Source organism: Aotus nancymaae, unplaced genomic scaffold (genome assembly GCF_030222135.1).
Source record: "Aotus nancymaae isolate 86718 unplaced genomic scaffold, 86718_ANA_hifiasm-v0.15.2.pri h1tg000043l, whole genome shotgun sequence".
Taxonomy (NCBI): domain Eukaryota; kingdom Metazoa; phylum Chordata; class Mammalia; order Primates; family Aotidae; genus Aotus; species Aotus nancymaae.
The window spans coordinates 4,593,381-4,607,577 of record NW_026988457.1 but is presented as its reverse complement, the minus strand read 5'-3'; the positions used below and the strand labels follow the sequence as shown (position 1 = coordinate 4,607,577).

Sequence of the window (14,197 nt, the reverse complement as noted above, 5' to 3'; positions counted from 1 at the left end):
ATAAATCATAGAAAATAATGAAAAGTATTTCAGAACAATGGAGAAAGGATGCATTACTCAGTCAATGGTTTTGGGATGACCAGGTTACCAGGTAGAAAAAGATTGTTAGATACTAACCAGTGCCACATACCAACATACAATTTTAGATGGATCAAAGAGAAAAATATAATAGAACATAGATCGATTTACATAATCTTGGGGTGGGAAAGACCATTCTAAATGTACCATCGAAAGCATAAATTCCAAAATAAAACATGAATACATGTGACTACACAAACTTTTAAAATTTAGACTTTTTTTTTTTTTTTTGAGACGGAGTCTCGCTCTTGTTACCCAGGCTGGAGTGCAATGGCGCGATCTGGGCTCACCGCAACCTCCGCCTCCTGGGTTCAGGCAATTCTCCTGCCTCAGCCTCCTGAGTAGCTGGGATTACAGGCACGCGCCACCGTGCCCAGCTAATTTTTTGTATCTTTAGTAGAGACGGGGTTTCACCATGTTGACCAGGATGGTCTCGATCTCTTGACCTTGTGATCCACCCGCCTCGGCCTCCCAAAGTGCTGGGATTACAGGCGTAAGCCACCGTGCCTGGCTAAAATTTAGACTTTTATGTTAGAGATTATTACAAACAAAATTAAAAAGCAATTTCTGCACATAATAAAAAATTGACATTCAGTAAGAAAGATAAACCTCCTAATAAGCAGGATTTTTCAGCAGACAAAGGACGTGAAAGTGCAGTTCACAAAAGAACATCTCTAAATGACCAACACACGTGAAATATTTAATCTTGCTGGTAATCAAAGAAGTAGGGACAAACTAAATGCCTAACCCTAGACCATTGGTTAACCATTATATTATTTGTTAAGCATTACATTATGGCACATCCATAGGAATAAGTATGCCATATCATTAAAAATCGTCATAGAAGAACATTTTATGAGGTGAGAAATAATTTGGTATGAGAACAAAAGCTTGGTTAGGCCGGGGACAGTGGCTCACACCTGTAATCCCAGCACTTTGGGAGGCCAAGTGGGTGAATCACCTGAGGTCAGGAGTTCAAGACCAGCCTGGTCAATATGGCAAAACACCATCTCTACTAAAAATACAAAAATTAGCTGGGCGTGTGTGGCACACGCCTGTAATCCCAGCTACTCAGGAGGCTGAGGCAGGAGAATCGCTTGAACCCGGGAGGCAGAGGTTGCAGTGAGCTGAGTTCGTGCCACTTGTACTCCAGCCTGGGTGACAGAGTGAGACTCTGTCTCAAAAAAAAAAAAAAGCTTGGTGTAAACTTGGTCTGCTCTACATGATGTTCCTCTTCTTGTAACGAGATAAAATTAAAAGAAATTCTACATATATAAATACATATATACATATATTTCCAGTCCTGGAAAGAAGACCAAAATGTTACTAATTATTTGTAGATGGGGGAATACAGGAACCTCCCTCCTTTTTTGCACTTCTTTTTTTTTTGTGATCAGAGAAATAGATGTAAAGATTGCTGAGGGAAACGCTGGAAGACATGATCAGTTCTAAAACACAGGCTCACAGTTTTCTCCCACATATTAGTTAATGTTACAAAGGAAGTAAGATGCCTTTCCAGTAGAGAGGTCTGGCTAACACCACCCTTTAGCCAAATGACCCAACTTAGCATCGAAACTAGCACGGTAGGACAGACTGTCACTGTGCAATCAGAAGTACACAAACATCACCTCTGTACTTTGCTTCTAAGAAACGTTTAATCTGGATTTAATCACCAGGAAACAACCACACAAACTCAGAAGACAGAATATTCTCATGCCAACTAGAGAAACCACGAGAGCATGAGGACATTTCTAGATGAAAAGACGTTAACCGGACATAATAACCAAATGCAGTACTTGAAACGTATGAAAGATATTCTTGAGAGCATTGGGGAAATTTTAAAAATTTAAAAATTCTACATTATGCTGGGAGTGGTGGCTCAGGCCTACAATCCCAGCACTTTGGGAGGCTGAGACTGGTGGATCACCTGAGGTCAGGAGTTTGAGACCAGCCTGACCAACATGGCAAAATCCCGTCTCTACTAAAAATACAAAAAGATTATCCAGGCATGGTGGTGTGTGCCTGTAATCCCAGCTTCTTGGGAGGCTGAGGCAAGATAATTGCTTGAAACCTAGAGGCGGAGGTTGCAATGAGCTGAGATCGTGCCACTGCACTCCAGCCTGGGCGACAGAGTGGGACTCTATCTCAAAATACATAAATACATAAAAATAAATAAAATAAAAACCCAACATTAGCTCTTATGAATTAATGTTAATTTTTTAGATGGAATAATGGTATTATGGTTATGCAGAGACTTGTTCTTAAGAGATACTTGACAAAGAATTTAGGAATAAAGTATCATGTATGCAGTTTACTTTTTTTTTTTGAGACAGTTGAGACAGAGTTTCGCTCTGTCACTCAGGCTGGAGCTGGAGTGTAGTGGCACAGTCTCGGCTCACTGCAACTTCTGCCTCCTGGGTTCAAGTGATTCTCAGGCCTCAGCCTCCCAAGTAGCTGGGATTAAAGGTGTGCACCACCAGCCTGGCTAATTTTTGTATTTTTAGTAGAGATGAGATTTTGCCATGTTGGCCAGGTTGGTCTAAAAACTCCTGGTCTCAAGTGATCCGCCTGCCTCAGCCTCCCAAAGTGCTGGGATTACAAATGTGATCAACCGTGCCTGGCCTACAATTTACTTTCATATGGTTCTCTAAAAATATATATAGGAGAGACATAAAAGAAGGCAAAATGTGAACATCGGGTGACCACAGGTGAAGGGTAAGCAGTGTTCAATATACTGTTTTACAACTCATTTCCTTAGGTTTGTATATTTTCTAATTAAACAGTTGCAGGCCAGGCACGGTGGCTCAAGCCTGTAATTTCAGCACTTTGGGAGGCCGAGGCAGGCGGATCACAAGGTTAGGAGATCGAGACCATTCTGGCCAACATGGTGAAACCCTGTTTCTACTAAAATAGAAAAAATTAGCCTGGTGTGGTGGTGGCAGGCACCTGTAATCCCACCTACTCGGGAGGCTGAGGCAAAAAAAAAAAAAAAAAAAGGAGAGCGCAAACTATAGGATAAATGAGATTTAAGGGACCTGTCAGCTGAACACAATGTGTGGATCTTGTTTGGTCCTTGATGCACACAAACCAATGGGAGGGAGACATTTTTGAGACAAGCAGGGAGACTAAACACTGATGAAGTGACTGATGCAATGAAATAGGAAGTGAATGAGATAAGACTGGCCGTGATAACTGGTCATGTGTATATGAGGATTGGTTATATTATTCTATCTACTTTTGCATGCTAGAAAATTACCCTAATAAAAGCTGGGTGTCGAGTTAAAATTACATAGCAATGTCCAACTTTCTCAGTGAGTGACTGACTGGCTGAAGAGATATCTAAATATATCTCTATGGTTCTCTATTATTAAATAAAGAATTCCACAAAATAATAAGTTGTACAATCAAGATTAGTACCTGAGTTTCTCTCATAATAGTGATTTTAAATGAATTTGATGGGGGTTTGTGGGAAGTGAAGGTTACGTGGAAGTAATTGTCTTTCTATTTTTTCCCTTTTATTTTTATTCTCTCATTTCCCTAATGCATGAAGCTGACCACCATAAAGAGAGAACTGGGGCTTAACCCTCATCACTTCTGAAGCCGATGGAATGGTGCTTACTGCTTCCACTTAAGTTTGAGAATCTCAAGACTGTCTATTTAATCAGTTCTTTATTTAGCTAGTAGAGTTTTTATTGTCCTGCCTATTCAACATGATACTATGGCTGCTACTATAGTGCTGATTTAACATTTAGGTGAAGATAAAATGAGTTTTGAAGTCATTCAGGAAAGGTATAGGGGCAAAAAAAAATCCATTAGCACCTTAAAGGTGAAAACCACTGTTATATTTGTCTGCCTGTTTGTTAGGAAGAGTATGGAGGCCACAGACAGATGTGTCTTAGGAAATGATGAGACAGTGGGCTTCCTCCATAGTGATCCTGAACAATTTAACTTTTACTCTAAGGTAAAATTTTGTAATCAAAAAGGGCAGTAGTGTTATGTGCTGTTTTCGTTTTCTAGAAGAAAATAAGATTCAAATAAAACAAACATAAAACAGTGAATTGGACACTCATGCCTTAAAGCCTTTTTAAAGGAAATATTATAAAATATTAACTTCCAATCAATAATATAAACCACAAGAGGAAGACAGGAGTAGATAAGCATGTGTATATAAAAAGAAAAGTCGTGAGAATGTTCAAAAACCAAAACAAAACTTATGAGTAACAGACTTGATAGGAGAACAGAAGAAATCAGATTTAAGGGATATCAAATCCGGGATCAGAAAGAAAAAAAATCTTGGATTCAGTTACCATGGCTGCTTAACTCAGTCTACAGAGGATAAGGAAAATACATTATACACAATTATTAATCTCTGAACACAACTTTCATTATTTAATATTGATGAAAATAATTTTAAAACTGTACAGTGTTCACACATATAGAATATACATCCCTGAAAATGCGTCAGTGTTACCCTTAGATTTTTTTCCTGTCTATAAAATAATTGTTTGCATCGGAGGTTGAGATTTGGACTTTTCAGTTTGCGCATTTTTCAAGTCGAATAACAGACATTCATATGGAAACTATGAGCACTGCTTCATCAAGTCTCCTTTTACTTAGCCCTTCCTTCGTGTCACTGGCTCTATCTGTACTAGATTTAAAGTGGCCACATTTTCTTTGCTCTCCCTTCCATCACAAAGTCAACTCTGGGTGCAGTGGCTCACGCCTGTAATCCCAGCACTTTGGGAGGCCGAGGCGGGTGGATCATGAGGTCAAGAGATCGAGACCATCCTGGTCAACATGGTGAAACCCCGTCTCTACTAAAAATCCAAAAATTAGCTGGGTGTGGTGGCACACGCCTGTAGTCCCACCTACTCGGGAGGCTGAGGCAGGAGAATCGCTTGAACCCAGGAGGCGGAGGTTGCGGTGAGCCGAGATGGCGCCACTGTACTCCAGCCTGGGTAACAAGAGCGAAACTCCGTCTCAAAAAAAAAAAGAAGTCAAAACTACTTTCCTCGCCCTTCAGTGTGGGCCAGCAAAGTGACTTGCTTCGACGAGCAGCTTCCTGTCTTGCTCTCGTGAAATACCGCAGTCTGTGAAGAGGCCTGACTCAGACTCTTTTAGGAAGACAGGCCCTGCGGAGTGAGAGCCAGCACCACGGGACCAGCGAAGGGCCCTGCTTAGGGCACTCTGCCCCACGATGTCAGGTGAGGCAGCTGCTGCAGCGACCCACGCGAGGCCCGCAAATCGGCCCACCTGAGCCCGTCCCAAATTGCCAGCACAAAATAAGTTCATCCCCGCACCCACACCAGAGGCTTCCCAGCGTCTAAGGAGATGGCCTTATCCCTTTTATTATCTGTTCTACCTGAAACACTCTGCATGTCTTTGATGCTCTTTGCTCCTCTGACATGGTTTCTGGACCTTGCATTTACTTGCTCACTCTTCTCTGGACACGTTCAGGCTGGCCACATTTCTTTTTAAATTGTGTGGCAGTCACAATTGAAAACAGTGTTTCAAAGATGATTTGCCTCTTTTAACCCTCAGAGTCTTGCTGCTTTTCCCTACAGCCCCTTCCCTCCTAACGAGCCCTACGGGCACTCACTCGCTTCCTCCTCTCTTTCCTGCCCCACTTCTCAGCTCCTCCCCAAAAAGGCAACAGTTTGCACATCCCTCAGGGACTAAGTCAAACTTGCAGCACTTCTTTGCAGCACTATCCCCTGTTCCCGACCCTTTCTCTCAGCGCTTTGCTGGGCCAGCTTTTTCCGCTGTGCACTATGCTGGCTGTGCCAGGTCTGGCTCCTTTGGCTGGGCCATAAATTCCTTGAAAGCAGCCAATTTCTGTACCTTAACGCTTCACCTGGCACCTGGCACATGTTAAGTGCTCAATAAATGTTTAATGAGTTGGATAATTAATATTCTTTTGGTATTAAAATATATTATCTACCAGCCCGCATTTTCCCACAAGGCGATCAAGGGAGACAGGAGACTGTCAGATTCCCGTTTAAACCAAGATAGTATGTTCGTTGAATTTCCCTGTGTTCATTGAAAAAGAAAATGCATTTTGTTTGGAATTACTTTTTCAGCGATCTATGTATGCTGCCTTCTCTCTCTCTCTCTCTTTTTTTTTTTTTTGTTGAGATGGAGTCTTGCTCTGTCGCCCAGGCTGGAGTGCAGTGGCGCGATCTCAGCTCACTGCAACCTCTGCCTCCTGGGTTCAAGCAATTCTCCTGCCTCAGACTCCCGAGTAACTGGGATTACAAGCGCCCGCCACCACGCCCAGCTAATTTTTGTATTTTTAGTAGAGACGGTGTTTCACCATGTTGGCCAGGCTGATCTCGAAATCCTGACCTAGTGATCAGTTGCCTTGGCCTCCTCAAGTGTTGGGATTACAGGCATGAGCCACTGCACCCTGCCCTATGCTGCCTTCTTTTAAAATGCTATCAAGCTTCTGAAAAATTCTGGCAAATATTTAGTTACCATTTCTGGAATGCATATTCACTCATTTTTTAAAAAATGGAAGCATTGACTTTAGTTTTGTCTTTATCTCCCTCTTATTCACCGCAATACCTCAAGGACTACTTGACATGCCCGCTCCAACGTGTTTATTACCATGGCATATAAACAAAACAGTCTGGGTTGGTAAATTTGGCCTCATTGTTATTATAATAGGACTTTACTTTTGTAAAGTGCCTTACTGGGTACAAAATGTTTTCTCATACCTGACCTCATTTCAGTCTGATGAGACGCTCTTTTTAAGAAGTAGGGATAATCATCTGTGTTTCACAGTTAAGAAAACAGAAGCTCCCAAGTCTGTCAGAGCAAGTGAAGTGCTTACTCATCTGTGGCTCCAAGGCCTGTTCGTCCTGTTCTTCCCGGGTTAAAGATCATTCTGCTCCACAGAGAAGACCAACAACAAAAAAGATGCTGAATAGCTTTGCTTTCTCTTTGCATTTCCTGCCTGCCCTTGTCATTCTCCAACCTTTTTTCCTCCAATTAAAAGATATCTTCTTGGCCGGGTGCGGTGGCTCATGCCTGTAATCCCAGCACTTTAGGAGGCTGAGGCGGGTGGATCACGAGGTCAAGAGATCGAGACCAGCTCGGCCAACATGGTGAAACCCTGTCTCTACTAAAAATACAAAAATTAGACGATGTGGTGGTGCACACCTGTAGTCCCAGCTACTCAGGAGGTTGATGCAGGAGAATTGCTTGAACCCGGGGGCGCGGGGTGGAGGCTGCGGTGAGCCGAGATCGTGCCACTGCGCTCCAGCTTGGTGACAGAGAAAGCCTCCGTCTCAAAAAAAAAAAAAAAAAATCTTATTCTGAACATGGGCATGTGACTATATTTTGTGTTTGTTGGCTGGATTTGTTTTAAAGGTAGAGTTATGCTGGTGAGTGCTGTAGGGAAAAGAGGAGAAGGCGCTGTGCTAGGTGTTTCTCCACATCATTAGACCATAATCATCATCATCTAGCAATACAGGTGACACTGTCCTCAATTTTTACAGAGGAGGAAAGGAAGCTCAGAGATGTCTCCGGTTCTTACGGAGCATGATATCCTACAGAGCATGATAACCTTCTGCGAAAAGATAGTACAAGTAAAGATGTCTCAAGTGGAAACATCTTCTCTTTGAAGTTTTTTTGTACAGAACTTAATAAGCATATTCGTTTTGTTTTGTTTTTGATTTAAATGGGAGCTCCATGATGATGTTGCTTTTTGCTGTGGTATTTCCAGCTTAGAGTGGTGGAGGGTAGGAAGGTAGGGGATAGGGGCTCTATCTCTTTCCTTCTCCAGTTGTGCTTTTCTCCCATTTGGCTCAGGTCATCATTAAAACATAACCATGCTACCTAATAAAGTAGAGCACATGCATCACTTACCCACAGTTCATACTCTGTCCTTACAGAGAACAGAGCTCCAAGGAAATGGGCCAGCTCAGAGTTTAGGGGGCTGAGGGAAGGGCTGCAGTGTGGGGGTCTGCTACCCATGGGCAGTCTTGGGCAGGGGCACTGGTGCCTCAGAGAGGAATGGGTATCGGGATTGGTGCCCAGGAGGAAAGTCACCAGGCCCCCAACCTAGCTTTAGTTTCTTCTTGAGTCAGTCCTGGCTGCTGCAGAAGTCAGTGGCACTGACTGTACCTCTTAGTTTCAAGGACCGGCAGCACACACTGCCGCCTCTCAGCCCTCTCCCGCTTCCTGTTAAGGAGTGATGCCTTCTAGAGATAATAAGCATCTCTTTTTAAACTGCATTTTAACAACTCCAAACCTAGTGGTCTCAGAATTATGAACTGCTAAATGTTAGAGATATAAGAAGATGATTTCTAATGTGACTATACGTAATTTTTAAAAAATCTCTCTCTCTTCACTTTCCAGACAATTGCAGCATGACTTTCCCAGGGCCCTGATTTTCAGCACGGACGATTTTTTCTTCAGGGAAGATGGTGCCTATGAGTTCAATCCTGACTTCCTGGAGGAAGCTCATGAATGGAACCAAAAAAGAGGTGACAAATTCCTTTCCAAACTCCTGGGAAACCCCAATGTGCACATAGATTGTGGCTGCTGCAGAATGAATAAATTTTATGGAAGGAATTTAACCAAAAGTTCTGCCATTTTTTTCCCCAAAAACAGAACATCAGAGCATAACCTCCTTAGATTCCAGGAGAAAGAAAATTATTGATAGTGGGCTCTGAAATAGGTGGCACTGAAGTTGTGTGAGGAGGAGATGAGGGCATCCTGTAAGGAAAATGACAAATAGGGATTGCGCTCACCCTTCCCTCTGATTGTTGCATGTTGCTCACTGTTATATAACATTGTGTTGCAGCAAGAAAAGCAATGAGGAATGGCATATCCCCCATTATTATTGATAATACCAACCTCCACGCCTGGGAAATGAAGCCTTATGCAGTCATGGTAGGAAGAAGTATCATTCTGAATTTTCAGTTATGGACATTTTGTGAGAAAGTTGAAGCATCTGTTCTTTCCTCTTTTTCTGATCTTCCATGATTTCATATTTGCTAACAGTAGTTCTCCCAGGGAGCAGGTGAAGAGGTTTTATTTTAGTGTTTCTCTGCTGTTCAATGACTGAAATTTGCTGAGATGCCAGTCTCGCTTCAGGATACAATTTAAAAATAGTCCTTGGCAAATGGTCCTTGGTGTGAATTCTTGATAACTTTTCTGTCTTAATTACTTTCCTAAGGCGAGGCATACAGAGGAGCACCCACTGAAATGTGCAGAGCAATACTGAACTAGATGACGCTCCTAGTGGAGTCACAGGTCACAACAGGACCGTTCTGCCTCTGGTGAGCCGGGGATTTCCACACTGTGTACTGTTGCTGCCTGGGAGTTCCAGGGCAACGGAATATTTTAGTTTAAAAACAGATTTAGGGCCGGGCGTGGTGGCTCATGCCTGTAATCCCAGCACTTTGGGGGGCCGAGGCGGGTGAATCACTTGAGGTCAGGAGTTTGAGACCAGCCTGGCCAACATGGTGAAACCCCGTGTCTAATAAAAATACAAAAATAGCCGGGCGTGGTAGGCGCCTGTAATCCCAGCTACTCGGGAGGCTGAGGCAGGAGAATTGCTTGAACCTGGGAGATAGAGGTTGCAGTGAGCTGAGATTGTGCCACTGCACTCCAGCCTGGGCGACAAGAGTGAAACTCCGTCTCAAAAAAAAAAAATTAAATTAAAAATTAAAAAAAATTAAAAATTAAATAAAAACATTTAGGATTAACACTGTAACCTTATTGAGATGGTAGAATGCAAATATAAATACAAAATAACTCAGCTCTCCATTGTCAGAATAGCAAAGAACAGTATGATGCATGTAACAACGGTGTGTACATTATCCTTTAGTTGTGAAGTCTATTTGGTCTTTTTCCATACATATTCCATCTCTTGTGATACTGTTTTCATTCCCTATTGGGTCTAGAAAGGAGGATGGATCCAGAACCATACAGATGGTGCAGGAAGCAGACAGTGGAGTATCCTCCTAGCGTCATGCAGTCTCCACCCGGTTAAATTGTGCAGTGAATAGCTCCAGACAGGGATCATGATTTTAGGTTTCTTTTTACATTTGGGTGAACTGGCATACCTACAGGTGTGCTTTTCGCTAATGATACACTCATCAGTTCTACTGATGTCCAGATTGTGGGGTTTGGTGAGTGTAAGGAAGAATGAGCCCCAAACTTGTGGTTACTTCACTTCATGTGGAGTCTACTTGGGCAGGAAATGAACAGGCAAGGGAAGAGCCAAGTGAATGAAAGCCACCACTTTCAACCAAGTGACAAGTAGCCTAAGGGAAGTCATTTTACTTTTGTTTCTGTTTTCTTTTAAGACAGAGTTTCACTCTGATACCCAGGCTGGAGTGCAGTGGCATGATCACAGTTCACTGCAGCCTCTGCCCTCTGGGTTCAGGCAATTCTCCTGTTTCAGCCACCCGAGCATCTGGAATTATAGGCGCGTACCACTGTACCTGGCTTGTATTTGTATTTTTAGTAGAGACGGGGATTTGCCATGGTGGCCAGGCTGGTCTCGAACTCCTGAGCTCAAGTACTCCACCCACCTTGGCCTCCCAAAGAGCTGAGATTACAGGTGTGAGCCACCGTACCTGGCCTCATTTTATTTTTTATCTTCTGGATATGTATAATCTTTTTCAGCCATCCTCAGCTATTAATTAGACTCAGAAATGAGAGGTTTCCAGTTGTGTTTTTTAAATTCTTCTCAATTGAGAAGTGCTCATCTAAAGAATGAAGAGGAAACCTTTTTGCTTAGCTCTTTCCACTCTAAATAAACACAATAAATTATAGTGATAATAGAAAATTCAGTTTGAGATAAGGTAGTAGTCAATTTACAAACGCAAAGAATATTTGAGTGTTCATATGGAAATTATAATAGTTTTCTAAATTCAAGGAAATGGAGCCCAGTACATTGAGCCAAATTGTACAGCATAGTGGGGAGAGCTACTTTTGGAGGGAAGATAATGTAAAGTAGGTGACTATCACTTTTATTTCACCAGTTATGTTCCTATGGTACTCTCACTTTCTAAAGCAAGGAATGAGGAGTAGGACAAGGCATCTGACAAGTAAATCTACAAAAATCCTGTAAGTGACTTTGAGAAGTCACTGAGTTCATTGCTTGTACCTGTGTTCAGGACATTTTAAACTAGCTCAGTCATCTATTTTTAAAGATGTCCAAAACAAAGAACCTTTACAAATTTCCTGCATACTAGATAAAATTGACCAAAATTTATCATTGAGAATTATGAGAGTGGCTACGGATGGGAATGAGACAACTGCATTTATTATGATAAATTAAGGCACTGGATTGCTCGTAAAACAAAAGGAATTCTAGAAAAGAGTCGTAGTAAATGTTAAATGGCAGCATAAACGTTCCCAAACATACATACTATGTCTTCAATGTTTTATGTACTTTTGAAAAATCAGGCACTTGAAAATAACTATGAAGTTATATTCCGAGAACCTGACACTCGCTGGAAATTCAACGTTCAAGAGTTAGCAAGGTACTTCTTTGTTTTTCTAGTTTCTCATTATGTATCCTGCTATTTTCAGGTATTTCAGACCGAACAAAAGAATCTTTTCAGGCTGGAAATGGACATGGTAGTTTTCAGGCCAGAAATGGTAATTCTTGGAAATTGATAACTTTGGAATTATTAATATGAAGACTTAGTTTTGGGTCAGTTTTCTAATATAATGCTAAATGCTAAATCTTGGCTTGGACTTAGTCCTTTAAAAGGATGCACTTAACATTCTGCTCAAATGTTCTTCATTAAGGAACGTTTAAAAACACTTTCTCTGCATGGGACTGCACATGTCAATGGTGTTTTTGCATTTAGGCTAAAGATCTTTAGATGTTGAGCAGCCTGTGGTTCATTTATGATCTAGATGCTGCTTCTAATTTATAAAGCAGTAAGTGTTCAAATAATACTAACTTGTTGATTGAATGCATGGGTTCGGATATTCTCTATCTGTATTATTTGATAATGTCTGTGACTTAAAATAGCCAGTGAGATAAGAATTTACTTCTTAGGAGTAAGGCTGGTTCCTCTTTTGGTAATAGGCAGATAGTGTTTTCAAAGTAGATCTGTGACCTACTCCATCAGAATTGCCTCAGGTGGTTATGAAAATGCTAGTTCATGGACCCCCATTCAGTAGCTGGAATCTCTGGTAATTATATTTCTAACTATATCCCCAGTTGATTCTTATGCCCACTAGAATTTAAGATTGTTTTAATAAGCATCTCCTAGAAGTATATATCAGGGACTGATTGACATAAATAGGTGATAGATACATGCATGACATTAACAGGCAGATGTATGATTTTTTAAAAATCTCATGGTGTTCTTTTATGTCTTGAAGCATGTAATTGAGAGGACCAGAAAAAAGCATTTCTGAAGCTTTAGCTCCTTGCTAGCCTCAGAGTGGTTTGGGGGTGTGCAGGGCAGCATGAAAAACATGAGTGGAGGTTGAAAGAGAACTGCTGAAGAAGACGTTATACTTTTGCCAAAACTAAGTCCTGAGAACAGGGACTGCAACATTTGCAATACTTGAGGACTTGTAAAACATAAGTAATTCATTGTGATATTCTGCCTTAACTAAATGCATTTTTTTTTTCCCATATAGAAGAAACATTCATGGTGTCTCAAGAGAAAAAATACACCGAATGAAAGAACGGTATGAACATGATGTTACCTTTCACAGTGTGCTTCATGCAGAAAAACCAAGCAGAATGAACAGGAACCAGGACAGGAATAATGTATTGCCTTCCAACAATGCCAGATACTGGAATTCCTACACAGAGTTTCCATACCGGAGGGCTCATGGCGGATTCACAAATGAGAGCTCCTATAACAGAAGGGGCGGTTGTCACCATGGAGATTAGAGGCCTATCTTATACCCATTCAGAATTTTCCCAAGTCAGCTTCTACTTCAGTTTTTATTATTTATTCTTTGTGGCATTTTAGTCAGAGTTCCAATTCCAGTGTAAATAGCTGAACTCAAAAGTTTCTGAGCAAAGTCATTATATTACCTTCACCAAAATTTGTTAAAGTGCTTCTATATGCATGGTCTGATGCTGGGAACTCTGCAGGTTTGATTAAACAGTCTCTTTCTCTAGGGGAATAATTTGAAACCAAAACTTGAGAACACACCCAAGAACATAATTATTTACATAGGTTCATAGATGAAATAAAGTGTTTATATTAAATATAAGCTTCAGTATCATTTTCTCTGAAGTGATCTATTTATTTTTTCAGGAAATTCATCTCCATCAAGAAAGTTGGGAAGGTGGAGAAAAGTGATTGTGGGGGTGGAAGGGGGGCAGGAAAAGTTTTAGTGCCATTGCTACTTTGATCATCTATGTATCTAAAAATGTGAGATGTGCGACTCTATGATGATACTGATTTTCCTTTAATATTAGTATGCCATAAAGTATACATCTAAGGGAACACTGTCCTTCAAAGTAGACACTTTGGGAAGTTATTCCTGTAATTATGTATCATTGTTAAAAATGCTGTCAAATCCTTAAGAGCTATAGGAGCTAGAGGGAAATCGGTGTCATTACTTAAAGTCACACCTTGTGTTCTTACTACCACTTTATTTAGCAGGATTACACCTGAATACCTTTTGGCTGTTGTGCTAATAGTGTAAATAAAATAAACCTGCCTTCTTAAAACACTTTTAAAATGAATAGCTAAATAACTTCTAAAATTATGCCTATTAACATGTGTAATTAGTTGGCAGCTCAAATGTTTGGGAGTGCAAGAAATTAAGCACCCCAGGATACAGGTCATACAGGGATATAAAAGCCATGCTCCTTACAAAATGAGCAGTTGATGTTTTATGTGGCATTATTTAAGACAATAAAGTCCTCATAACTCTGGAATGTCTTCTTATACTGACGTGGAATTTATGAATCCAAATTAATTTCTGACAGGTTGGAATCAGATTTAATGTGAGACCATGATAGACAAGACCGCAGAGGATGTATGCTCTATTTCTTGTTAGCCAACAGCTTCTTTCTAATGTTCGGTGAAAACTTTTAAGTGTCCTATATACTGGTGCTTTTATGGTTATTAAAAATTATAAATGGTATCACATTTATATGGATTTGTCATTG

General features: G+C 41.0%; 1 protein-coding gene across 5 annotated transcripts in view; it reads left to right on the top strand.

Moving 5' to 3' along the window:
• The window catches only part of N4BP2L1 (NEDD4 binding protein 2 like 1), a 29,759-nt gene extending 15,578 nt beyond the window's left edge, over positions 1–14,181 (top strand). For 2 of the 5 annotated variants that reach the window (XM_012465539.2, XM_064361747.1), the window contains exons 2-5: positions 8,440–8,567; positions 8,888–8,976; positions 11,506–11,582; positions 12,703–14,181. In XM_012465539.2, the coding sequence (XP_012320962.2) occupies positions 8,440–8,567; positions 8,888–8,976; positions 11,506–11,582; positions 12,703–12,961 (553 nt within the window). In that variant the 3' untranslated portion in view covers positions 12,962–14,181. Of the gene's footprint in view, positions 1–8,439; positions 8,568–8,887; positions 8,977–11,505; positions 11,701–12,702 lie in introns of all 5 variants that reach the window. The other 3 variants (XM_012465541.3, XM_012465540.2, XM_064361748.1) reach the window with 3 other exon arrangements.
• The last annotated feature ends 16 nt before the right edge of the window (positions 14,182–14,197 follow it).